At 49.7% G+C, this 27,626-nt stretch overlaps 1 protein-coding gene across 5 annotated transcripts; it reads left to right on the plus strand.

Annotated features, from left to right (window-relative positions):
- The first annotated feature begins 30 nt into the window (after nucleotides 1–30).
- ZBTB7B (zinc finger and BTB domain containing 7B) lies at nucleotides 31–27,271 on the plus strand. Of its 5 annotated transcripts, none has more exons than XM_075192362.1 (4): nucleotides 31–150; nucleotides 14,092–14,162; nucleotides 22,444–23,498; nucleotides 24,999–27,271. In XM_075192362.1, exons 3-4 carry the CDS (start codon nucleotides 22,450–22,452, stop codon nucleotides 25,396–25,398), a joined length of 1,449 nt encoding a protein of 482 aa, XP_075048463.1. In that variant the 5' UTR covers nucleotides 31–150; nucleotides 14,092–14,162; nucleotides 22,444–22,449; the 3' UTR covers nucleotides 25,399–27,271. The 5 variants fall into 5 exon arrangements, with proteins under 5 accessions (XP_075048463.1, XP_075048467.1, XP_075048466.1 ...); XM_075192365.1 differs by lacking the exon at nucleotides 31–150 and adding an exon at nucleotides 1,317–1,497; XM_075192364.1 differs by lacking the exon at nucleotides 31–150 and adding an exon at nucleotides 1,688–1,712.
- Nucleotides 27,272–27,626: the final 355 nt, after the last annotated feature.

Below are 27,626 nucleotides of genomic sequence, written 5' to 3' on the forward strand. Positions count from 1 at the left end.
ATAGAGAGAGAGAGGGGGGAGAGCAGGCAGCTTCCTGCAGGCAGAGCCCACCCAGACAGGAGGAAGAAGCAGCAGCAGCAGCAGAGGACAAGGGGACAGAGCCTGACCCCCTCCCCAATAATCCCAGCTACATCTGTCACTGCAGAGCAGGTGAGTGCCAGTGCCCCCCCCCCCCTCTGTGCCCTGTCACCCCCCCCCTGTACAATGTCCCCCCCCCTCCATCATCCTCCGCTGCAGACCCCCATCTCATCCTCTGCCACCGGCCCCTCACCTGCCCCCTCCCCATGACATCTGTCACACACACTAGCATCCTTTGTCACTCTTAACCCTTCACCTGCTGCTGAGACGTAGATCCATCTGTAACCCCCCCCCCCCCCCCCCCATTAATCTGGATGACAGACTACTCCCCGGTGTCCGCACTGCCCCCCCAAACTAACATGCCGGTGTCCTGCTGCGGGGTGGTATACCAACATGTCCCTGTTGTCTGGCCCCCCCCGTCTCCTCCTTGTGACCTGACTGTCCTATGTCTCCCCCCTACCCAGTTTACTTCCTTTTAGTTTTATGACCATCCTGGCTGTGTGTTATTCCAGACTTTACCCCCCCCAGCCCCCTCCTTATCTCCTCAATATCCAGCCCTCCCCCCTTATCGAAGCGACTCCATGTCTGGACACTCCTACTGTATCCTCGTTATTGGGGTTATTCAGAAATGCTTTTTATTAGTATATGTCCATTATACTATGGAGAGAACGTTTGTCTGGTATGTCTGTGATGTGCCGGAGTCCCTACATTATGTGGCACCTGCTTGAGCCATAGGAGCTAGCACTCCTTCAGTCACTATGGGTTGTATCATCTGAGCGCTGTACCTTCCCCTGTAGGATCTATGCCTAGGGTGATTTGTGTCCCGTTCCCACAAAACTTTCTGTGTTATCTTGCGCAAAGTTAGGAATGGCAGCCATTTTTTTTACGTTTCATAGGTAAAAAAAAAAACCGTAGCTCATCAGCGTTGTGTTTAACCCTTGGCGTGCCGGTAACTGCTCTATTAACTCTGTGGCGGTGGGATAAGTGATGGCGTTGCTGTGGAAGGGGCATGGAAGGGTTAATGAAGTCTTTACCCCTGTCACCTTCTCGTTGCTGCCCCTCCCTTGCGTGGTTAAACCTGCTCGCACTAATCCCAGCTTTCCTTGCTGACGGCAGCCTGTGAGGGGGTCTGTAATTATGGAGGTCGCCGTGGATTTGTGGGTGGAGGACACAGAATCCCCCCCCCCCCCCTCACTGTTCAGTTGAGCACAGACAGACATCCCTGATGGCTGGCATTGGGTGCTGTCAGTTGTACAGTGGCACACACTGTGTGATATTGTGTTAGTATACACTGTGGGTTATGTGTTGTACATGGGGCACAGGCTGCCAGGCTTGGCCCAGCTCTGATATATAGCTGGGGCTATCTGTATATAGTGACGGGACGTAGTGGATAAGTGGCTGGGAGTACAGGCAGAGGAGGTAAGGACATGGCTGTATACGTGTGTGGTGTATACTGCCCCCCCCCCCCCCCCCCCCTCGGAGGTCCTCACACCCTCCAGCACACAGATAAGGAAGTTGTCAATTGCCAAACGTCTTAAAGTTACAGCAGCATTGTGACTGTTCATTGCAAACTTGTGACACAGCCTGGGCAGGACCCTCTGGATAGACTGCCCCCGTCCCCCCTTAGGGCCCAGGTCGGTTAAACGAGTGCTGTGTTTGTGTGAGTGCGGTGGGATGGCCTGGCAGATAATGAGGAGGTGTTGGTAATTACAGGGCTGGGACATCCCTCTTATTTACTATTTCCTTAACCGGTGATACTCATTACAGCTTTATGTACTGTGTGCTCTCGCCCACAACTGTCATGTACTTCATACACCCCCTGTGCACTGTCGGCAAGTATTTACCCCTGTTGTACTGTGATAGATTGCCAGCTTCTGGGGCCAGGGATGCGGTCACGCTCATATTGCGCTATGTGGTGTATATTGATTTATAAAGAGCAGTGCTGAAACTGTGTTCTAAGGCACCTGCCAATCTCACAGTGGAAGGCAGTTCTGCCCCCCAAGAGCTTACAATCTATAGGGAGGAGTTGTTATATTGCTTTGTATTGTAAGGTAACCAGGTGGGCACAGGTGAGGAGGTCGTGGGCCCTTCTACTATACTCCTGTGTCCTCCTCTGCAGTGATATAGGAACATACAGTGATTTAATTTACTGGACTGGCTGCATTCTAGTGCTGGAGATTCCAGGTGACTATGAGTTTAGATTTCCAGGTAATTAAGTGATGTTTTTCTTTGTTACGAGCAGGGATTAAGGAAGGATGGGTGTGCTGCATTAATAAGTTAATAATCACTGCTGAGTACCACATTTGTGTGCTTGTGATCAGTATATAGCAATCTGTGGCTATGAGGATTGCATCCTGCTGCAGAGCGATGATCTGATTGGGGGTAGGGGGGGATTGTCACCCTCTGAGATATTTCCCCCCTTATCCCTTTCTCCGGTTTCCTCCGCTTTATCCTACCCAGAGGTGTCCCCTATTGGTGGAGACCCTTAAACATAGATACTGTCAGTCTGATCCCCGCTGTCATTGGACACTCGATATTACTGCTCCCTATAAATGGCCCGTCATCGTCTGATTATCACATTGACAGCGCTGTAACTACTAACCGGTACACCGTTATTATTGCTGATGTGTGCCGGGAAGGGTTAAGGAAAGACGGCTGTGCAGGTGAAGCAGACATTAGGAGTATCTCTAGTGTTGTTGTGTTGTATGTGTACACTGGCCTAAGAGACCACTCTTCAGGTAAAGACCCTGTTCTTCCTCCTCCGCACAGAGGCTGCGGGATCCCCCGCTCTCCTCACCTGCCTGAATGGCCTGTCTGTGCAAGGGATTGTGGGAAAAAACAGGTGACGAGGATGATGGCAGTGGTAGTCTCTAAGGCCGTATTCCCGTGCTGATGGACTGATCGGGAGTCTTCCTCTCGCACGGGCCTTGGGGGCTGTTATAGACTGTAGACTTAATGACACATTGTATGTCTGACGTCTTTTGACAATATCTGATAAATGAAGACTGGTTCGGTGGGATTTCAGGACAACGCTGCTTGTCCATTGTGTTTTGAGTGCAGAGTCGTTTTAGGGTCTCCCTGTGAATGCGGGGAACCTTCACTAAAGCATGAGGTCACTTAGTGTATGTCCAGTGTACCCCCAGAGTGTAAACGGGGGGCTTGCAGACATCGCCTCACTTTGGGGGACAAATCATGTTTCTGTGGGAGACTGTAAGACGGTGGGCTCTCTCCTTTCTGTTGTTTTGGGGTCCCCACTATAAACCTGGCCACTGCTTGTTGTGAGAAGCTGCTGGATGCTGTTAGCTGGTCAGATGCTGTCCCCCAGGGACCCCCTCCAGGGGCTGTGGTGGGGGAGATGATGAAACGGGAGAGAAATCCTTCATGTTCTCATCATACAGGGGCCTGGGGACATCCTTCCATCTGACGGCACCGTGCAATACGCACCAATGTTGCATGAGTGCTGTTTTCACCTCGGGGGGCAAGATGCCACCTTGTATTGTCGGGTGGGGGCTTTGTAACCACCCCAAGGTACTGTTATATATCCAGTGTCCCTAGACACCGGCTGGTGTAACCAGTAATGCTGCTGGCTGTCTCTGTTATGTTTACGTCACTTTATTTGTAGAATATAATATAATTATGGCGTATAACTTGTCTCTTATAACCCCAGCAGTATGAGGGCGCTCTATACGTTAGCGGACCCCCTTCTTCCAGGGGTGATGTTTGGGGCTACGTCTCTTCCCGTTGTTGGGTAATCGTTCCTACAAGTTTCTAAAGTGTAAAAATATTTAATTCATTCACACGTGGGTGTTACCCTGCTACACCCAGACATGGTACTAGCCCCACTATTAAGGACATATGGTGACGTACCCCAATCCTTCCAGTCTGACCTCATTCTCTAGTACAAAGTGTCTCCACCCAGTGTATAAGCTAAATGTTTACTGCTCAGCCCAAGAGCTCGCACTCCGTGCTGAGCCGAGGTCACTATATATCTCTTCCCCTACCGTATGCGCTTAGAGGCCGCTCCGCACTTGTCCTGTGCATATTTCATGAGCTTCCTGCATTAACGAGAAGCTCTGTTCATCTCTCTGTATCACTTATCCATAAAATATTTATCCTCCTATCACTATATATCATATAGAGAAGACGGGGAGCCCTGGAGCACCAGCGTCGTACTTTAGATGATGTTTAGTGCCCAATCTGGGGGTCGTACAGTTATTGTAAAGTCACCAGCCTTCCCGCCGTAGCGTAGCACCGATATACAGCGCAGCGCTGTACTCCGCAGGGATCTGTGAGTGCTGGCAGTGAGCGCAGCTTGCGATGTATATATATATATTCTTACATACACATATTCTGTATAGGTTGTGTGATCTGCCAGCCTTACACTGTATGATTCTGGAGGTGAAGGGGGTTTACCAAGAAGGGAGGGGTGTGTGCCCGCCTGTCCTATTTTGCAAAGTGGCCCTGCAGGGATTTTGCAGGGCTATCAGAGAACCAGTCTGTTTGGTGGGTGCGGCCTGAGCTGTAGGTGGAGTACAGACTTACAGCCTCACCTGAGTAACCCTTTCCCTGCAGGGCTGAGTGACGGGGGCCTGACACAGGTGCTGGAGCCAGGACAGCATATAATCTACAGGTGACACACAGGTACTGCTGCTGTGTTCTCCTTGGCGGGGGTTTTCATGTGTGCCACAGTCATTAGTGTCCCCTCAGGTCTCCGCGTGCCACAGCCATTAGTGTCCCCTCAGCTCTCCGTGTGCCACAGCCATTAATGTTCCCTCAGCTCTCCGTGTGCCACAGCCATTAATGTCCCCTCAGCTCTCCGTGTGCCACGGTCATTAGTGTCCCCTCAGCTCTCCGTGTGCCACAGCCATTAGTGTCCTCTCAGCTCTCTGTGTGCCACGGTCATTAGTGTCCCCTCAGCTCTCTGTGTGCCACGGTCATTAGTGTCCCCTCAGCTCTCTGTGTGCCACGGTCATTAGTGTCCCCTCAGCTCTCTGTGTGCCACGGTCATTAGTGTCCCCTCAGCTCTCTGTGTGCCACGGTCATTAGTGTCCCCCCAGCTCTCTGTGTGCCACAGCCATTAGTGTCCCCTCAGCTCTCTGTGTGCCACGGTCATTAGTGTCCTCTCAGCTCTCTGTGTGCCACGGTCATTAGTGTCCCCTCAGCTCTCTGTGTGCCACGGTCATTAGTGTCCCCTCAGCTCTCTGTGTGCCACAGTCATTAGTGTCCCCTCAGCTCTCTGTGTGCTACAGTCATTAGTGTCCCCTCAGCTCTCTGTGTGCCACAGTCATTAGTGTCCCCTCAGCTCTCTGTGTGCTACAGCCATTAGTGTCCCCTCAGCTCTCTGTGTGCCACAGCCATTAGTGTCCCCTCAGCTCTCTGTGTGCTACAGCCATTAGTGTCCCCTCAGGTCTCCGCGTGCCACGGTCATTAGTGTCCCCTCAGCTCTCCGTGTGCCACAGCCATTAGTGTCCCCTCAGGTCTCCGCGTGCCACGGTCATTAGTGTCCCCTCATTGGTAAGTCATGAGTGTACCCCACCCATGTGCACCCGCCTCGTCCCCTTTCTGTGTGTGGGGGGAGGTATGGAGAGGCATCTAGTTGGGTAACGAGACACCGTTGTTCTTGGTGTTGGGGTGTATGGAGACGGCTGTAGTGAGAGTTGGTGTTGGGGTGTATGGGGAAGGCTGTAGTGAGAGTTGGTGTTGGGGTGTATGGAGAAGGCTGTAGGTCGGTAGTGAGTGGGTGTTGGGGTGTATGGGGAAGGCTGTAGTGAGAGTGGGTGTTGGGGTGTATGGAGACGGCTGTAGTGAGAGTTGGTGTTGGGGTGTATGGAGACGGCTGTAGTAAGAGTGGGTGTTGGGGTGTATGGAGAAGACTGTAGTGAGAGTGGGTGTTGGGGTGTATGGAGAAGGCTGTAGAGCGGGTGTTGGGGTGTATGGAGAAGGCTGTAGTGAGAGTGGGTGTTGGGGTGTATGGAGAAGGCTGTAGAGCGGGTGTTGGGGTGTATGGAGAAGGCTGTAGTGAGAGTGGGTGTTGGGGTGTATGGGGAAGGCTGTAGGTCGGTAGTGAGTGGGTGTTGGGGTGTATGGAGACGGCTGTAGTGAGAGTGGGTGTTGGGGTGTATGGGGAAGGCTGTAGGTCGGTAGTGAGTGGGTGTTGGGGTGTATGGAGACGGCTGTAGTGAGAGTGGGTGTTGGGGTGTATGGGGAAGGCTGTAGGTCGGTAGTGAGTGGGTGTTGGGGTGTATGGAGAAGGCTGTAGGTCGGTAGTGAGAGTGGGTGTTGGGGTGTATGGAGAAGGCTGTAGAGTGGGTGTTGGGGTGTATGGAGAAGGCTGTAGTGAGAGTGGGTGTTGGGGTGTATGGAGACGGCTGTAGTAAGAGTGGGTGTTGGGGTGTATGGAGAAGACTGTAGGTCGGTAGTGAGTGGGTGTTGGGGTGTATGGAGACGGCTGTAGTAAGAGTGGGTGTTGGGGTGTATGGGGAAGGCTGTAGGTCGGTAGTGAGTGGGTGTTGGGGTGTATGGAGACGGCTGTAGTGAGAGTGGGTGTTGGGGTGTATGGGGAAGGCTGTAGGTCGGTAGTGAGTGGGTGTTGGGGTGTATGGAGACGGCTGTAGGTCGGTAGTGAGAGTGGGTGTTGGGGTGTATGGAGAAGGCTGTAGGTCGGTAGTGAGAGTGGGTGTTGGGGTGTATGGAGAAGGCTGTAGAGCGGTAGTGAGAGTGGATGTTGGGGTGTATGGAGACGGCTGTAGAGCGGGTGTTGGGGTGTATGGAGAAGGCTGTAGTGAGAGTGGGTGTTGGGGTGTATGGAGACGGCTGTAGTAAGAGTGGGTGTTGGGGTGTATGGGGAAGGCTGTAGGTCGGTAGTGAGTGGGTGTTGGGGTGTATGGAGACGGCTGTAGTGAGAGTGGGTGTTGGGGTGTATGGGGAAGGCTGTAGGTCGGTAGTGAGTGGGTGTTGGGGTGTATGGAGACGGCTGTAGTGAGAGTGGGTGTTGGGGTGTATGGAGAAGGCTGTAGTGAGAGTTGGTGTTGGCGTGTATGGAGAAGGCTGTAGTGAGAGTGGGTGTTGGGGTGTATGGAGAAGGCTGTAGGTCGGTAGTGAGTGGGTGTTGGGATGTATGGAGAAGGCTGTAGGTCGGTAGTGAGAGTGGGTGTTGGGGTGTATGGAGAAGGCTGTAGAGCGGTAGTAAATGGGTGTTGGGGTGTATGGGGAAGGCTGTAGTGAGAGTGGGTGTTGGGGTGTATGGAGAAGGCTGTAGGTCGGTAGTGAGAGTGGGTGTTGGGGTGTATGGAGAAGGCTGTAGTGAGAGTGGTTGTTGGGGTGTATGGAGACGGCTGTAGTGAGAGTGGGTGTTGGGGTGTATGGAGACGGCTGTAGTGAGAGTGGGTGTTGGGGTGTATGGAGAAGACTGTAGGTCGGTAGTGAGTGGGTGTTGGGGTGTATGGAGAAGGCTGTAGTGAGAGTGGGTGTTGGGGTGTATGGAGACGGCTGTAGTAAGAGTGGGTGTTGGGGTGTATGGAGATGGCTGTAGTGAGAGTGGGTGTTGGGGTGTATGGAGAAGACTGTAGGTCGGTAGTGAGTAGGTGTTGGGGTGTATGGAGAAGGCTGTAGTGAGAGTGGGTGTTGGGGTGTATGGAGAAGGCTGTAGGTCGGTAGTGAGTGGGTGTTGGGGTGTATGGAGAAGGCTGTAGTGAGAGTTGGTGTTGGCGTGTATGGAGAAGGCTGTAGTGAGAGTGGGTATTGGGGTGTATGGAGAAGGCTGTAGGTCGGTAGTGAGAGTGGGTCTTGGGGTGTATGGAGAAGGCTGTAGAGCGGTAGTAAATGGGTGTTGGAGTGTATGGGGAAGGCTGTAGTGAGAGTGCGTGTTGGGGTGTATGGAGAAGGCGGTAGGTCGGTAGTGAGAGTGGGTGTTGGGGTGTATGGAGAAGGCTGTAGTGAGAGTGGGTGTTGGGGTGTATGGAGAAGGCTGTAGTGAGAGTGGGTGTTGGGGTGTATGGAGAAGGCTGTAGTGAGTGGGTGTTGGGGTGTATGGAGAAGGCTGTCTGTCGGTAGTGAGTGGGTGTTGGGGTGTATGGAGAAGGCTGTAGGTCGGTAGTGAGTGGGTGTTGGGGCGTATGGGGAAGGCTGTAGTGAGAGTGGGTGTTGGGGTGTATGGAGAAGGCTGTAGTGAAAGTGGGTGTTGGGGTGTATGGAGAAGGCTGTAGGTCGGTAATGAGTGGGTGTTGGGGTGTATGGAGAAGGCTGTAGGTCGGTAGTGAGTGGGTGTTGGGGCGTATGGGGAAGGCTGTAGTGAGAGTGGGTGTTGGGGTGTATGGAGAAGGCTGTAGAGTGGTAGTGAGAGTGGGTGTTGGGGTGTATGGAGAAGGCTGTAGAGTGGGTGTTGGGGTGTATGGAGAAGGCTGTAGTGAGAGTGGGTGTTGGGGTGTATGGAGACGGCTGTAGTAAGAGTGGGTGTTGGGGTGTATGGAGACGGCTGTAGTGAGAGTGGGTGTTGGGGTGTATGGAGAAGACTGTAGGTCGGTAGTGAGAGTGGGTGTTGGGGTGTATGGAGAAGGCTGTAGGTCGGTAGTGAGTGGGTGTTGGGGTGTATGGAGAAGGCTGTAGGTCGGTAGTGAGAGTGGGTGTTGGGGTGTATGGAGAAGGCTGTAGGTCGGTAGTGAGAGTGGGTGTTGGGGTGTATGGAGAAGGCTGTAGTGAGAGTTGGTGTTGGCGTGTATGGAGAAGGCTGTAGTGAGAGTGGGTGTTGGGGTGTATGGAGAAGGCTGTAGGTCGGTAGTGAGTGGGTGTTGGGATGTATGGAGAAGGCTGTAGGTCGGTAGTGAGAGTGGGTGTTGGGGTGTATGGAGAAGGCTGTAGAGCGGTAGTAAATGGGTGTTGGGGTGTATGGGGAAGGCTGTAGTGAGAGTGCGTGTTGGGGTGTATGGAGAAGGCGGTAGGTCGGTAGTGAGAGTGGGTGTTGGGGTGTATGGAGAAGGCTGTAGTGAGAGTGGGTGTTGGGGTGTATGGAGAAGGCTGTAGTGAGAGTGGGTGTTGGGGTGTATGGAGAAGGCTGTAGTGAGAGTGGGTGTTGGGGTGTATGGAGAAGGCTGTAGGTCGGTAGTGAGTGGATGTTGGGGTGTATGGAGAAGGCTGTAGTGAGAGTGGGTGTTGGGGTGTATGGAGAAGGCTGTAGGTCGGTAGTGAGTGGGTGTTGGGGCGTATGGGGAAGGCTGTAGTGAGAGTGGGTGTTGGGGTGTATGGAGAAGGCTGTAGGTCGGTAGTGAGTGGGTGTTGGGGCGTATGGGGAAGGCTGTAGTGAGAGTGGGTGTTGGGGTGTATGGAGAAGGCTGTAGTGAAAGTGGGTGTTGGGGTGTATGGAGAAGGCTGTAGGTCGGTAGTGAGTGGGTGTTGGGGTGTATGGAGAAGGCTGTAGGTCGGTAGTGAGTGGGTGTTGGGGCGTATGGGGAAGGCTGTAGTGAGAGTGGGTGTTGGGGTGTATGGAGAAGGCTGTAGAGTGGTAGTGAGAGTGGGTGTTGGGGTGTATGGAGAAGGCTGTAGAGTGGTAGTGAGAGTGGGTGTTGGGGTGTATGGAGAAGGCTGTAGAGTGGTAGTGAGAGTGGGTGTTGGGGTGTATGGAGAACGCTGTAGTGAGAGTGGGTGTTGGGGTGTATATAGAGTGATCTGTTTGGGTTGCTGGTCTTTCCTGATCCCGTCTGCTGTAGCATTTGGGGACTGTCAGCTCCCCGGTGACATTACTTGGCAGTCATTGTACATGAAGACAGGAGTAGTACAACGCAGCGCAGCCTCTCAGCGGAGTTGGCTTCTGTCTATCACAACATCTGAACGTTGTGCTGCGAAGGGCAGGTGGTCCTTATCTGTCCCGTGTCCCGCCCCTCTCCCTTATCTGCCCTGTGCTTGGCAGATCCGTGTTTGGTTTCTAGGGTCCTCCCATACAAACAGAAGGTCTGTGAGTACCCCAGACAGCTTCCGTTTATTGAGTAACCACAGCCAGCCTCTGCCTCTGTCACTTCTGCAGACTGTGCACCTCTCTCCAGAAGACCCCTATTTAGTAATGTTGCGGTTTACCCAGCTGTACTGAGAGTTTTCACTTTGACTCAAAACCAACATTGCGACAGAGTAGAGAGGGGGGCCGGAGGGGCTTCCCATGTCCTGTTTCATGTCCCCTTTCTGGTAAGGGGGTGTTTTTGAAGCATGTGATTTCAGGGTCTGACTCAGCTGATATCTCTCATCCACACCCACCCGCACCCATAATCCTACTTCCCCCATCATTCCGCGCCCCTCCCTTGTTGTTATCGTCACTTAGCCAGAAGGAAGCCTAGGGTCTTACACTAAGCCCTCCCTCCTACTGAAGCCCCTCTCATTCCTTGCCACAGAGCTTGCAATCTGATGAGCTGTGTATTGTTTTTATTCCATCTTCTCTGAACGTACATGACTGATCTGCGCCTGACGACGTGGCCTTACGTAGTTGTCAGACTGTGGTCGCTGGAAGTGGTGTTAGTCCTGGCCTCACCCTCCGTTCACAATCCCCCCCCCCCTCTCCCTCACCTCTTTGTCTCCTGTGGGTAAACACAAGCCTTCTTGTGGGTCCTTGCCAGCACGAGGGAGGTAGAAGGGGGGCTGCGCTGCCAGTATCCTGGTACTCTCTGCCAACAGTGCCTTTTGTGTACTTGGTTTACCTGTACCCCTCACCTTCTCCTGGGGGGAGATTCTGCTGGCAGACGTTGGATATTGTAATCATCTGTTTTGCATTTTTGCATGTTCTTGTCGGTTACTGAAGAACTGGCTTTGGAGAGACTCTTAGAGAAACGCAGAATGCCCCCCCCCTCACCACTTTGCCAGTCTCTTGTAACTGGGCACTATGATTAGTCCTCGTGGCCTGGCCAGATTGGGATACGGCAGGCTGCGGTGGTACTGTGTTTATACTCAGGGCAGTAGCTCTGTAGATACCTGGACTGGACTCTCGGCAGTGGTGGTACAACCCACGTACAAAGTATTATCATCGCTGTACGTGGAAGAAAACGTGGCCAGGCAGTTTAGGGGCCTGGAGCTATATGAGCCGTCGTGTTTATTATATTGTCTTCCATGGGAAAATATTGTGTCCTCTAATACAACGTAAACTGAGCTAGAGGCTGAGGGTGTTGGGGGCCTCTGCTCTTGTTATGCAGGGTGTTGGCTGCAGGTGAGATTTGTGGGTGTCTCACATGTTGGTTTATTCTGTGGGGTGTTACATGCCGCTCATTATAACCTACAGGGTAGTGGGTGCTGGGGACTGTAAGATGTGACAATGGAGAGATGGTGCCTGGAGGAGGGAGGCAGGGTACTATCTTGTAGTGTGATACGGTCTGGGGGTTGTCACAAGCCCCTAGATGGGAGCGGCAGGACAATCCGTCCAAAGTCCTTCCAACTGAGACCATAAAACACATCGCCCCACCCTGCTCGGCTTCCTTTGTGTGTAACAAGGTGGGTGCGGGGGGGGGGAGGGGGTCCGAACACACCTGGGCACACAGCTGACACCTTCCTCTTTGCTGAGAATTGTGGTGGCTGATGGTCTGGGGCGCCCCACGGTGGCAGGTGAGGGAAGTGTAGTCACTGTGCCTGTTGCCAGCGGCAAGGTCACAATTACCCTGCTGACACCTGTACCTCTGATCTGTCATAAGCTGAAATCTCACAGGGACCGCAGGGCCCGGAGCAGACAAACTGCAACCTGAGACTAAACACTAAGACATGCAAATACCTGGTGATTCAGGGCTAGAAAGGAGTTTATTGCTGCTGATCACAACCCAAAGAGCTTACAATCTAGTGATGTAATCCAAGAGTTTTACACTCTACTGGTGTAATGCAAGACCTTCCAATCTAGTACTGGTCCTAAGAGCTTACAATCTAGTACTGGTCCTAAGAGCTTACAATCTAGTACTGGTCCCAAGACCTTCCAATCTAGTACTGGTCCTAAGAGCTTACAATCTAGTACTGGTCCCAAGACCTTCCAATCTAGTACTGGTCCTAAGAGCTTACAATCTAGTACTGGTCCTAAGAGCTTACAATCTAGTACTGGTCCTAAGAGCTTACAATCTAGTGGAATAACAGGAGACTTCCACAGCAAGGTGCTTGCGTTAGAAGACCATTGGCCTAGGAGCTTACACTCTAGTGCTGTCTGCTTTTAGGAGTCTGGCTTTCTCAGACGACAGCAGTGAAGCGGTTAAGCCGCGTTATGTAGCACCTGAGCTTCATTTGGGGTGTCGCCAGCTGGCTGCCATCCAGGACCAGTTTAATACCCCTCTGCCTGCTTGGCATTCGAACAGCTTTGAATGGAAGGCGTGCCCTGAAACCGTTGGCCCCATTCTCTCAGGCCAGGTGGGACGTGAATGCCCGCCCTGTGTGTGATTGTTTGTGCTGCCCCCTCCTCCCCGTATGGAGATAATTGAGGGCCCTGCCCGTGACACACGCTGGCATCCGGGTTGTATAATTATGGGGAAGATGATGGTCATTAAGATTCCTACACGGTGACTGGGTCATCCCAGCACATCGCTCCGTCTCTTCTGTGGCAAGGCTGTGCCGGGGGGGGGGCAGAAAGGGCATTTCATAGTCCCTAAACCTGCTGCTAGCTGCCCAGACACTCCTGTCGCTGGAGTAACACCCTTAGCACCCCGCAGTCATTAAGTGGTGGGCTGAGATCTAATTACCGCCCTGCAGAGAGAGCGCTAGGAGTACCCTCATTTTATCCAGCAACATTTATTATAGTAATCCACTAACCGACAGATTAAATAAAACTTGTATGGGTTACTAATGAGTTTAAGGCTGCTGTACACTTACAGAGGAGACGGATTCATTTTCTTCCACACGTCTTTCTGTATCTTCTACTAGATGATGTGTTTTTCCTATATGGCTGTGTTTTTCAGCCTTGTAGCTCTATCATCGGTTACAGCTACCCTGCGTGTGTACATTATTCACGGAGTTCTGTTGGTGACACCTCTGTACCCCCAATCCAAAGCTTTAGTCCGTGCACCCACACTGTCCGTACACTTGTATGTTACACCCCCGCTGATGCTTGTTATAATGTCTGGCTGAGCAACCCCCCTGGTTGGTACCCAGGCTATTCAGGTTGTGCCCCCCCCCCCCCCCTCCCGGTTGGTACCTGGATTGCTCTGGTTGTCTCCCGCCCAGGTTGGTCCCTGGGTCATTCTGGTTGTGCACCCCCCCCCCCTCCTCCTGGTTGGCTTGGCTTATTCTGGTTGTGTTTCCCCCCCCCCCCGGTTGGTACCTGGATTGTTCTGGTTGTCTCCGATCCCCCTCATGGTTGGCACCTTGGGTTATGCTAGTTGTGCCCCCCTCGTCTGGTTGGTACCTGGGTTGTGTCCCTCCAACCCTCCAATTGGTATTCTGGCTGAGCAACCCCCCTGATTGGGTCCCAGGCTATTCAGGTTGTGCCCCCCCCCCCCCTCCCGGGTGGTACCTTGATTGTTCTGGTTGTCTCCGACCCCCCTCATGGTTGGCACCTTGGGTTATGCTAGTTGTGCCCCCCTCGTCTGGTTGGTACCTGGGTTATTCTGGTTGTGCAACCCCCCTCTCCCCCGGGTGGTTCCTGGATTGTTCTGGTTGGTCCTTTTGGAGGTGACTATCCGCATCCTGTGTACCACACATCACACAACGACCTGGATATATCTTTCCTACACCTCATGTCACCGATCTGCACAGCTCTGGGCTGTGATTCGAGGCGTGCGAGGTACGAGGTTACTGAGTGCGTGGAAAATGTTGATGCTCTGCTCTTCCTTATCTAACCTAGTCTGAAAAACAAGTTACAGTAGGCCCCTCCCCCTACTTCCATTCTCCTTCCCCTCCACCCCCTCTCACCCCAACTTCAAAGGGGGAGCAGTGCGTTCTCCCCTTCACACTTCTGGGAAGTTTGCCTGTGGGCGGCATTTTAACAAAAAAAAACCTCAATTGTCTTTTTCACTTTGTTTCCAGAGGTGGCATTTTGGGGTGCAAATGTATCTCCTCTGTTTGTTCTGTTGGCAGTGCTCGGGCAAGCGAGGACCTCGCATCTGAACGCCTGACGCTGGGACTGGAGGACGGGGCTCACCCCACAGGTACGAGGTTCGGTTAGATCAGACAGCGCAGCTTCCTGCCGGCCGAGAAACGAAACCGGGGCCCTATGTAATCAGCGCAGCAATTATTACTGTCACATCACACACCCCATACAGCGTATCCGCAGTCCTGTGTCTCCTGTCCTCAGGTTACTCAGCCCAATGCTGACTTCAACTCGTATACAGAGCTGACACAACTGGGACAGAGACGACTGCCTGTAGATGCAGGTGTGTTGTGTAGGGTGTTTGAGTGTAGTGGACTGTGGGGTCTGTCTGTGTGTGTGTGTGTAGTGGGCTGTGGGGTCTGTGTGTGTATATGTGTGTAGTGGGCTGTGGGGTCTGTGTGTGTATATGTGTGTAGTGGACTGTGGGGTCTGTGTGTGTGTAGCGGGCTGTGGGGTCTGTGTGTGTGTAGCGGGCTGTGGGGTCTGTGTGTGTGTAGCGGGCTGTGGGGTCTGTGTGTGTGTGTGTAGTGGGCTGTGGGATCTGTGGGGGTCTGTGTGTGTAGTGGGGTCTGTGTGTGTGTGTAGTGTAGTGGGGTCTGTGTGTGTGTGTAGTGGGGTCTGTGTGTGTGTGTGTAGTGGGGTCGGGTCTGTGTGTGTGTAGTGGGGTCTGTGTGTGTGTAGTGGGGTCTGTGTGTGTGTAGTGGGGTCTGTGTGTGTGTGTAGTGGGGTCTGTGTGTGTGTGTGTGTAGTGGGGTCTGTGTGTGTAGTGGGGTCTGTGTGTGTGTAGTGGGGTCTGTGTGTGTGTAGTGGGGTCTGTGTGTGTGTAGTGGGGTCTGTGTGTGTGTAGTGGGGTCTGTGTGTGTGTAGTGGGGTCTGTGTGTGTGTAGTGGGGTCTGTGTGTGTGTAGTGGGGTCTGTGTGTGTGTAGTGGGGTCTGTGTGTGTGTGTAGTGGGGTGTGTGTGTGTGTGTAGTGGGGTGTGTGTGTGTGTAGTGGGGTGTGTGTGTGTGTGTAGTGGGGTCTGTGTGTGTGTGTAGTGGGGTCTGTGTGTGTGTGTAGTGGGGTCTGTGTGTGTGTGTAGTGGGGTCTGTGTGTGTGTGTAGTGGGGTCTGTGTGTGTGTGTGTAGTGGGGTCTGTGTGTGTGTAGTGGGGTCTGTGTGTGTGTGTAGTGGGGTCTGTGTGTGTGTGTAGTGGGGTCTGTGTGTGTGTGTGTGTGTAGTGGGGTCTGTGTGTGTGTGTAGTGGGGTCTGTGTGTGTGTGTGTGTGTAGTGGGGTCTGTGTGTGTGTGTGTGTGTGTGTAGTGGGGTCTGTGTGTGTGTGTGTAGTGGGGTCTGTGTGTGTAGTGGGGTCTGTGTGTGTAGTGGGGTCTGTGTGTGTGTAGTGGGGTCTGTGTGTGTGTGTGTGTGTAGTGGGGTCTGTGTGTGTGTGTGTGTAGTGGGGTCTGTGTGTGTGTAGTGGGGTCTGTGTGTGTGTAGTGGGGTGTGTGTGTGTGTAGTGGGGTCTGTGTGTGTGTAGTGGGGTCTGTGTGTGTGTGTAGTGGGGTCTGTGTGTGTGTGTGTAGTGGGGTGTGTGTGTGTAATGGGGTGTGTGTAGTGGGGTCTGTGTGTGTGTGTGTGTGTGTAGTGGGGTCTGTGTGTGTGTGTGTAGTGGGGTGTGTGTGTGTAGTGGGGTGTGTGTGTGTGTAGTGGGGTGTGTGTGTGTAGTGGGGTGTGTGTGTGTAGTGGGGTCTGTGTGTGTAGTGGGGGGTGTGTGTAGTGGGGTCTGTGTGTGTAGTGGGGTCTGTGTGTGTAGTGGGGTCTGTGTGTGTAGTGGGGTCTGTGTGTGTGTGTGTAGTGGGGTCTGTGTGTGTGTGTGTGTGTGTGTAGTGGGGTCTGTGTGTGTGTGTGTAGTGGGGTCTGTGTGTGTGTGTGTGTGTAGTGGGGTGTGTGTGTAGTGGGGGCTGTGTGTGTAGTGGGCTGTGGGGTCTGTCTGTCTGTGTGTGTAGTGGGGGCTGTGTGTGTGTGTGTAGTGGGGGCTGTGTGTGTGTGTAGTGGGGTCTGTGTAGTTTGTTGTGGGGTCTGTGTGTGTAGTGGGCTGTGGGGTCTGTCTATCTGTGTGTGTGTGTGTGTAGTGGGGGCTGTGTGTGTGTGTGTAGTGGGGGCTGTGTGTGTGTGTAGTGGGGTCTGTGTAGTTTGTTGTGGGGTCTGTGTGTGTGTGTGTGTAGTGGGGGCTGTGTGTGTGTGTGTAGTGGGGGCTGTGTGTGTGTGTAGTGGGGGCTGTGTGTGTGTGTAGTGGGGTCTGTGTGTGTAGTGGGCTGTGGGGAGCGATGTTTAAAGCTCTAGGGTTCTTCCGATTGAAAAATGTCTTCTCTACTGTTATAAGTGAGCTTAATACTACATATTTCATGTTCTATATATTATGTATATAATTACAGTTATTATATGGTATGTATATATAGAACACAGTGCACAGTGTTATATGGTATATATAGAACATAGTGTATGGTGTGTGTGTGTGTGTGTATATATAAAACATGGTGTATAGTGTGATAATTCCAGTTATTATATGGTGTATATATAGAACATGGTGCACAGTATTATTATATGATATATTTAGAACATGGTGCACAGTGTGATAATTCCAGTTATTATATGGTGTATATAGAACATGGTGCACAGTGTGATAATTCCAGTTTATTATATGGTGCATATATAGAGAACATGGTGCACAGTGTTATTATATGGTATATAGAGAACATGGTGCACAGTGTGATAATTCCAGTTATTATATGGTATATTTAGAACATGGTGCACAGTGTGATAATTCCAGTTATTATATAGTATATAGAGAACATGGTGCACAGTGTGACAATTCCAGTTATTATATGATATATTTAAAACATGGTGCACAGTGTGATAATTCCAGTTATTATATGGTATATAGAGAACATGGTGCACAGTGTGATAATTCCAGTTATTATATGGTATATATAGAACATGGTGCACAGTGTGATAATTCCAGTTATTATATGATATATTTAAAACATGGTGCACAGTGTGATAATTCCAGTTATTATATGGTATATAGAGAACATGGTGCACAGTGTGATAAATCCAGTTATTATATGGTATATAGAGAACATTGTGCACAGTGTGATAATTCCAGTTATTATATGGTATATATAGAACATGGTGCACAGTGTGATAATTCCAGTTATTATATGATATATTTAAAACATGGTGCACAGTGTGATAATTCCAGTTATTATATGGTATATAGAGAACATGGTGCACAGTGTGACAATTCCAGTTATTATATGGTATATAGAGAACATTGTGCACAGTGTGATAATTCCAGTTATTATATGGTATATAGAGAACATTGTGCACAGTGTGATAATTCCAGTTATTATATGGTATATAGAGAACATGGTGCACAGTGTGATAATTCCAGTTATTATATGGTATATAGAGAACATGGTGCACAGTGTGATAATTCCAGTTATTATATGGTATATAGAGAACATGGTGCACAGTGTGATAATTCCAGTTATTATATGGTATATAGAGAACATGGTGCACAGTGTGATAATTCCAGTTATTATATGGTATACAGAGAACATGGTGCACAGTGTGATAATTCCAGTTATTATATGGTATATAGAGAACATGGTGCACAGTGTGATAATTCCAGTTATTATATGGTATATAGAGAACATGGTGCACAGTGTGATAATTCCAGTTATTATATGGTATATAGAGAACATGGTGCACAGTGTGATAATTCCATGCCTGCTGCACGTTAACCCTTGCCTGCTGTGTGTTCTGAGCTGCGTGATTTATGTTTGTGGCACCCCACACCCTGTAGAGAGGGAGGAAGAGCGTCTCTTATCTGGTTAGAGGTGAATTTCCACTGTGTGGTATTGTACAGAGAAAGCAGTTTTATACAGCACAATGTCTGCAGGGGAGCGTCCCCCTTCTATGTGTGCACCATTCTTCTCCCACTGCATAGTATGACATGTATGACTGCGTCATGTGTTACACAGCCCCTGGCACAACAGGTCTGTCCTGTCCCCCTTTCCTTTATCTCGAGGAGGGGCTGTCATTCCTCGGCAGGGAGGGGCCCCTCACTGCTGCCTTTAGGTGGGGTTGTGATTATATAGACAACAGGACACTTAGTGACAGCTCCTGCGCATGTTGTGTAGTCTCCCGGCTCTTCAGTATTCATGATCTTCTTACTATACCCCTCCCTAGTGACCAACACCCTCCACACTCCCCATCTACCCATACCCAGGATGTAAACATATATCATTACAATTATCCTGTTACTGACCTCTCTACAGATCTGCAGACCATACCTCTGTCCCATCTACCCCCTGACAGATACATAGTGATATACTCTGCAGATTATTACATTACTGACCTCTCTAGAGATCTGCAGAACATTGCTCTGTCCCATCTACCCCCTGACAGATACATAGTGATATATTCTGCAGATTATTACATTACTGACCTCTCTATACAGATCTGCAGAACATTGCTCTGTCCCATCTACCCCTGACAGATACATAGTGATATATTCTGCAGATTATTACATTACTGACCTCTCTATACAGATCTGCAGAACATTGCTCTGTCCCATCTACCCCCTGACAGATACATAGTGATATATTCTGCAGATTATTACATTACTGACCTCTCTATACAGATCTGCAGAACATTGCTCTGTCCCATCTACCCCCTGACAGATACATAGTGATATATTCTGCAGATTATTACATTACTGACCTCTCTAGAGATCTGCAGAACATTGCTCTGTCCCATCTACCCCCTGACAGATACATAGTGATATATTCTGCAGATTATTACATTACTGACCTCTCTAGAGATCTGCAGAGCATTGCTCTGTCCCATCTACCCCTGACAGATACATAGTGATATACTCTGCAGATTATTACATTACTGACCTCTCTAGAGATCTGCAGAGCATTGCTCTGTCCCATCTGCCCCCTGACAGATACATAGTGATATATTCTGCAGAGTATTACATTACTGACCTCTCTAGAGATCTGCAGACCATACCTCTGTCCCGTCTACCTCCTGACAGATACATAGTGATATATTCTGCAGAGTATTACATTACTGACCTGTGGTCTTTCTGGGCTGGTTCTTGGTGAGTCTTGTGAAACAACTGGGTTTTTTTTGGAGGTTGCTGCTTATAATTTTAATAATATTTTTTTTACTTGATAGCTGGTTTCTCAAAGCACTAACGTAAGAGATGATTTGAGAGATGTTTATACTAATTGCGGGAACGGAGCAGTTCAGCCATTGACGTAGTGTTACCTGTTCTCAGATAGAGAATAATGATACAACCTGTTCCTGTCGTATATGTGACGTTTAATAACTGGATTATACAATAACTGCTGTGTGACCCGCTGCGGCTCCACCCTTGGCTCTCGCTTTCCGAGTGGGGTCTATCTGTGATTACGACCCAGCACAGGATTGATGTTATCAGGTAGAGAAAGGCGGAGGCGTTAAGCCCAAGCTGAGCATTATCTGATGACGGATCTTACTGATCTTCCTGTGTCTCCATCTCGTGCTGCTTAAACTCTCCCCAAATCTTAGAGTCAGCTCCTGCCTCCCTGACACACTGACGTGCAAATCTACACAACTATAGAGATCCTGGCCTCCCTGACACACTGACGTGCAAATCTACACAACTAGAGAGATCCCGGCCTCCCTGACACACTGACGTGCAAATCTACACAACTAGAGAGATCCCGGCCTCCCTGACACACTGACGTGCAAATCTACACAACTAGAGAGATCCTGGCCTCCCTGACACACTGACGTGCAAATCTACACAACTATAGAAATCCCGGCCTCACTGACACACTGACGTGCAAATCTACACAACTAGAGAGATCCCGGCCTCCCTGACACACTGACGTGCAAATCTACACAACTAGAGAGATCCTGGCCTCACTGACGTGCAAATCTACACAACTAGAGAGATCCCGGCCTCCCTGACACACTGACGTGCAAATCTACACAACTAGAGAGATCCCGGCCTCCCTGACACACTGACGTGCAAATCTACACAACTAGAGAGAGATCCTAGCCTACCTGACACACTGATGTGCAAATCGACACAACTAGAGAGATCCTGGCCTCTCTGACACACTGACGTAGACGTATACAGAACTAGAGAGAGATCCCGACCTCCCTGAAACACTGACGTAGACGTATACAGAACTAAAGGTAGTGATCCTTCTACAGGAGATGCACTTTTCCCAATCCCTCCACCCTGAACTCTGTTCTTACTTTTACCCTGCGACAATCCATACGTGCCACTCCAGACCAATAAAACAGGTGCCCTGGATGCTTATCACATGACTTTCGAACTTGTAAAGGTTCACAAAGACAAGAATGGGACATATCTCATACTAGTGGAAAAACTTAAGAACCTTCTTTGTACCTTAGTACGTCTATGCCGGTAACCAGGACCAGCACAGATTTGTCTCCAATCTGGTCATTACACTCTCATTGATAAGTTAAAGAGAGGGACTTTAACTCAGTCCTGAAGATGGCCCAAGATAGATCTTCCCCAGTGGCCCACTCCACAGACAAATCCAAAAAGCCAGAATTCAAAAGCTGCTGTTGACTTTATAAAATTCCACAACTTCTAGGACTCCTGGAGGGTCAAGGAACCTCTTATTAGGGAGTATAGTTTCTGTTCCCATGCCCAGTCCTTATACTCCAGCATTGATATGATCCCACTCAGCCATGATCTGACCCTAAATGTTTTCACCCCTAAAGTACACCAGGTTACTTGGTCGAACTACATGCCTATCTCAGGTGATCTCTTGGACCTGGCTTCCTGTCCACCTTCATCATCATGGACTCTATATAAGACACTTCTCCACAAACCTCAGACTATACTCAAAATAATTGAGCTGCTCACATCATTTTGATAATGATACTGCTGAGGTTGCACCTAGGGAGGCAACAAGGCATTGATTAGGTACCACCTAGTAGAAATGGCCTGTAAGAAAGCTAGGTCTCTCGGAACAACTAAGCCGTCCAAACAACTCCAAGACCTTGAATCCCACCACAAATATTTCCTAGAGCTAAACATCCTACGGAGACTCGGGACAATAAAATGAGAACTAAATTGAATCATCGCAGAATAAACATCACCTCACCTCAAATGACTGAAGCAATCCTTCTGAGGGAAGAGGGACAATGCTGACAAAATTCTAGCCTCGATACTTAGATCTAGACACTATTACCTTTATCTTCTAGCTATAAAGACCCCCTCAAATCCCCTCACATATGACCCTAAAGCCATCAGAAAAGAGTTCCATAGTCATTACTCCAACTTGTAAATCTTGACCTTCTCTCTTCTCCGGCAGAACATCACACTAACGACTTCCTAGCAAAAGTAGATCTCCTACGTCTTTCCCACCACACATCTTGGTTCTGAAATTATGACTGAGGAAATCGCCAAAGTGACTAGAAGTCTGGCAAATCTCCAGGCCCGATGACTTCTCAGCGGCAAACTATAAAATTTTGACTACATGACTCCCTACCTTCATTCCCTGTTCAACAGGGGTCTCCATGGTACCCCCTTTTTAAATTTCAGAAGCAAGAACTGTAGTTATCCACAAGAATGAAAAAGACCTTTATAACTGTGCCAGATACAGACCCAGATCATCCTTAATGATCTTAATCTCAATGCCCAAATTCTAACCAAGTCCTGCCTACTTTGATACGCTGTGACCAAGAGATAACACAAGAAGGATAGTCTATTTAATCCAAATTGTTGATAACGCATTAACTCCTGGCAATTCATGACCCAGATGCTACAGAAATTTGGATTTACAAGTGACTTCCTCTCGGGCATATAAGCTCTATAATTTACCCCTACAATCAGAGGTTCGATAAACGGCCATCCCTCAAATTCAGTTAATATTCACAATGGCACGAGACAAGGATGCCCACTGTCTCCACTAGTTTTTGCATTGGTTGGTCGAACTTCTGGCAGACATGATTTGAGTGTCACAAGATTATTTAATAGAATATTCCCTTTGTCATTATGAGAGGTGTGACTTATCCTGTTATGTTCCTGCTTAAGGTAGGATTGGGTGCCAGCTTGGCATTAATCAGGGTATTAGCTACATAATGTATACAGAGAGAATATAACTATTATCATATTAAGTCGTAACATATTACTTACAGTTGTGATAATACAGACTTTCTTGTCATCGGTATTGTTGAGTTATTAGGGGAGGACAAGTTTTGGTGGCTTTTTGGACACAACTGTTACTGATTGTATTTCCTGTGTGTGTTCTCCCGGGCAGGTGGCGATGGCAAGCTCGGAAGATGAGCTAATCGGGATTCCGTTCCCAGAGCACAGCAGCGATCTACTTAGCAGCCTAAATGAGCAGCGTCACCGAGGCGTTTTGTGTGACATCACTATCAAGACGCAGGGGCTGGAATACCGCACCCATCGTGCCGTGCTGGCCGCCTGCAGCCAATATTTCCGCAAGCTCTTTACCGTGGCGCCTTCTGGTAAACCGTCACGGGATGTGTGTCATCTGGACTTCCTGAAGCCTGATGCGCTGGGGGCTCTCCTGGACTTTGCCTACACAGCCACACTGACCATCAGCAACGCAAACATGCGGGATGTGCTCCGTGCTGCCCGCCTGCTGGAGATCCCATGCGTGGTGGAGGCCTGTGTAGAAATCCTGCGCTGTAACGGCAGTCGGGAAGAGATGGGAGGAGACGCAGAGGACCTTGATGGGTTTTTACGGGCACGGCAATATCTAGAATGTTATGGTGCACAGGAAAATGGTGAGGACAACACACCACCTCCAGAGGTAGACGGCCTCCACCCGACTTCCCTCTCCATGCCGCAGCACCAAAAGCCAGTGCAACTCATTCCCCGTAAGCGCAGGAGGAAGTTTCTGCAGCCCAGTCAGCGGGCCCAGAATGGCAGTCCCTACGTTGTGGAAGACGATTCTATGGAAAGGGCAGCCAGCCCCACAGAAGCCCCATCACCTACAGAGTTGCCTCCAGATGACGGCAGCCTGGGTTGCAACCGATACACGTCGGACAACGGCCTGGTGGGTCAACATCTCTTTGTTCCCCCCTCTCCACCGGAGGACCTCTTGTCTGATGAGGAGCACTCCGACATTCGATTCCTGAACCCGTTGGACCATGAGAATCCAGAATTGGCAGCCACCTCCCTAGATGACAATGGCAAGCAGATGAGAAGACGACGGTCACAGATGCCCCAGGAGTGTCCTGTGTGCCACAAAATTATCCACGGTGCTGGCAAACTGCCCCGCCACATGCGCACTCACACGGGGGAGAAGCCATTTGTGTGTCAGGTCTGCGGAGTCAGGTTCACCAGGTAAATATGCTGCTTGTGAAGTCTCTGTCCTTCCTTGCTGTCCTCTGTATGTCTTTCTCTGTCTCTAACCGCTCATATACTAACTGGCACAGTATCACCACCAAACAGTAATCACATTCCTGCAGTGACCTGAAACAACCTCTAGATGTCCCTGTTTGACAATAATAACTAGTGTCACCTAGAGCGCAGACACTGCAGTAACCTGTAACAGCCTCTAGGTGTTCTTGCTTGACAATAATAACTAGTGCCACCTAGAGCCTAGACACTGCAGTAACCTGTAACAGCCTCTAGGTGTCCCTGCACAGGAATAATAAGTAGCACCACCTAGATCCCAGACACTGCAGTAACCTGTAACAGCCTCTAGGTGTCCCTGCACAGGAATAATAAGTAGCACCACCTAGAACCCAGACACTGCAGTAACCTGTAACAGCCTCTAGGTGTCCCTGCTTGACAATAATAACTAGTGTCACCTAGAGCGCAGACACTGCAGTAACCTGTAACAGCCTCTAGGTGTTCTTGCTTGACAATAATAACTAGTGCCACCTAGAGCCTAGACACTGCAGTAACCTGTAACAGCCTCTAGGTGTCCCTGCACAGGAATAATAAGTAGCACCACCTAGATCCCAGACACTGCAGTAACCTGTAACAGCCTCTAGGTGTCCCTGCACAGGAATAATAAGTAGCACCACCTAGAACCCAGACACTGCAGTAACCTGTAACAGCCTCTAGGTGTCCCTGCACAGGAATAATAAGTAGCACCACCTAGATCCCGGACACTGCAGTAACCTGTAACAGCCTCTAGGTGTTCTTGCTTGACAATAATAACTAGTGCCACCTAGAGCCCAGACACTGCAGTAACCTGTAACAGCCTCTAGGTGTCCCTGCACAGGAATAATAAGTAGCACCACCTAGAACCCGGACACTGCAGTAACCTGCAACAGCCTGTAGGTGTCCTTGCTTGACAATAATAACTAGTGTCACCTAGAACTTGGACGCTGCAGTAACCTGTAACAGCCTCTAGGTGTCCCTGCTTGACAATAATAACTAGTGCCACCTAGAGCCCAGACACTACAGTAACCTGTAACAGCCTCTAGGTGTCCCTGCTTGACAATAATAACTAGTGTCACCTAGAGCCCAGACACTGCAGTAACCTGTAACAGCCTCTAGGTGTCCCTGCTTGACAATAATAACTAGTGTCACCTAGAGCCCAGACACTACAGTAACCTGTAACAGCCTCTAGGTGTCCCTGCTTGACAATAATAACTAGTGTCACCTAGAGCCCAGACACTGCAGTAACCTGTAACAGCCTCTAGGTGTCCCTGCTTGACAATAATAACTAGTGCCACCTAGAACCTTGACACAATCTGCAGGTGGGGATATTAATCGGGTAATAAATTCCAGTTTAGCTTCTACAGTGGATTTTGGCAGTTCCCATCGCTGGACACATTATACTTTGTGTTGGGTTAGACGCATCTCTCACATCCTTTCGTTTCTCCTTAGGAATGACAAGCTGAAGATCCACATGAGGAAGCACACGGGGGAACGTCCATATTGCTGCGAGCATTGCAGTGCTCGTTTCCTGCACAGCTACGACCTAAAGAACCACATGCACCTGCACACCGGTGACCGCCCGTACGAGTGCTCCCTGTGCCACAAAGCCTTCGCCAAGGAAGACCACCTCCAGCGGCACATGAAGGGGCAGAATTGCCTGGAGGTCCGTACCAGGCGACGGCGCAAAGAGGATCCCCCCGCACAGCGCATCATCCCGGCCCCCAGCCTTGACCTGGCCAACGGCAAAATGGATGACCTCCGCCTCTCTATGCTACGGTACTGGGGGCTGTCACGACCACATTCAGGAGGGGCCAGCCCTGAGGGGCCCTTGGGTTTGGACCCTTCGTAGCATCATGAAGACCGTATACCCCCCACAACCCACATCCCTTCGGTGATTGGAGCCTTTAGAGATTTTACTTCATTTGCAGCACTTCTGCTAATCACACCACAGAAGTCCTCGATGACCCCCTAAAGTTGCGGGGTACCCCGTCTTCTCTGATGCTCCTGCACCCCGTTACTCATGCTATCTCGCCGCTCTAAAGATGATGTCATAACATTGATAAACAGACTGGAAGTCCGGCCTCTGCTGGTGGACTCTAAAGGTGGGGTGGGGAGGGGGGGGGGGGGGGGGGGGGGGGTGAGACGTTGGGGAGCTGGGGTGATTTTTCTAAGCCTCAGGGATCATTTAAAGTCGGCCTCTCCCAGATGAGGCGTCTTTCCAAATTTGCTTCTACAGACCTAGAATAAGATATTAATAATCGCTATTTTTTATTGAATGAGATATATAATATATACTGTGTCTGTATATAGAGATGAAGATACACACATATATATATAAAATATATATATATATATATTAAGGAGTATATATATAAATTTAAAATGCATAGAGATAAGTGAAAAAAGCAATAATTTTGTTTTGTGAACTGGCTGTTTGGGGTGACTCTGCAATAGGGGGTGGGGGGATGCTGAGGCCCCTCCCTCGTTCCTGGCTTCATGGTGTTGTGCCTTCTGAGAATGTTGGGGTATTTTGTCAGCCCCGTAGTCTGGTGTTATGACTTCTCATTCAGCAGTTGTATTGCTTTCTTTGGTTGGGGCTTGAGGCTTTCGGAGGAATTCTCCTCCCCCCTCTCTGTCCCTGCTTTCACTCAGACATAATTACAGTCGAATCCTCATTTTTGGGTTGCAGTACCGCCCCTCAGCTTGAGGTGGCGCTATATAAAACTGCTGGTTTGTGTCCCGTCCCCCCCAGAGACCCACCTCTGCTGTAGAAGGTTGTGATATCTGTAGATTGGAATGAGAGTTTTATTCTGCAGGGAGAACCTCACGATTGTTTGTGTTGTCACTTTGTATGAAAGCTAATGTTCCTTTAAATTATAATTACTTTTATTATTGTCTGTGAGCCTCCCCTAAACAATTCACTTTTATTTTCTTAAACAATTCACTTTTATTTTCTTCTTTGAATCAGTAGGTAGAGACACCCATTTTAGATGGCACAAGAGAGTAATGGGGGGTGGGTCCCCTGTACTTCCTAGAAGGGACGTGGTACTAGCCCTGCGGGACCCCTAGACTTAGAGGCCACTATGGCAGTCGGGTGCAGGAATGAGCAGGGCATCCCCATCCCCCAAATGCAGGAGCTGGATTTTCTATTTGTATATTATTTAAATTATTGATTTAAAGTGATGGTGTTTGGACCCTGCTCCTGTATTACCATATCTCTGTCCGTTCTGTATGATGTTCTTACAACCACCTGAGAATATTTCTGCCTCGCCCGCCTTGCCCTATACATCAACCCAACGGGCGTCTGAGGGAGATCGCCATTTCTATAGAGTGTTTCCGATCCAATCTAAACCTATCTTTATCTCTCAGTCATTCCTGTGATTTATCGCATATGAATTTACGTAGCGCTCTGTGTAATGGTTCGGACCAAGGTTCCGCTGGAATAAATCGTCACTGTTTCTTTGTGTGTCCGGGAGGAGGGGGTTAGATGATGATGTTGTAGCACTCCTACTGTTCCCAATCCTACGTATTTCCCTGTCCTCTCTGCTGGGTGTGAATGGCGCTTTTGCGTTTGACGTTGAGTGATTTCCGCTTTTTCACACCATATAATCATACAGACACCTTTTGTGTGTGTTCATATGGTCAGAGAGCTTAAAGTCCTACGGATAATTTTAGTTCAGCTGCGCAGTCTTGGATAAGTACCAATAAAATTATTTTGATTATATTGTGATTTTTTTTTTTTTTTTAAATCTCTTTATGAGAACTGGAGGATTCAGACTTATGGCAGCCACATGTGAAGGGTCAGACTGCACAGTGAGCTTAATTAAAGTTTATCTGTTCTTTACTTACAGTGGAGGTGGCTATTGTGTACACTGAACCAATATTACGGAGAGTGCAGCCTATCCAGTCACTAGGAACCAGTGACATCACTGAGAGTGCAGCCTATCCAGTCACTAGGAACCAGTGACACCACTGAGAGTGCAGCCTATCCACTTACTAGGAACCAGTGACATCACTGAGAGTGCAGCCTATCCAGTCACTAGGAACCAGTGACATCACTGAGAGTGCAGCCTATCC

Source organism: Mixophyes fleayi, chromosome 12, assembly GCF_038048845.1.
Source record: "Mixophyes fleayi isolate aMixFle1 chromosome 12, aMixFle1.hap1, whole genome shotgun sequence".
NCBI classification, from domain to species: domain Eukaryota; kingdom Metazoa; phylum Chordata; class Amphibia; order Anura; family Limnodynastidae; genus Mixophyes; species Mixophyes fleayi.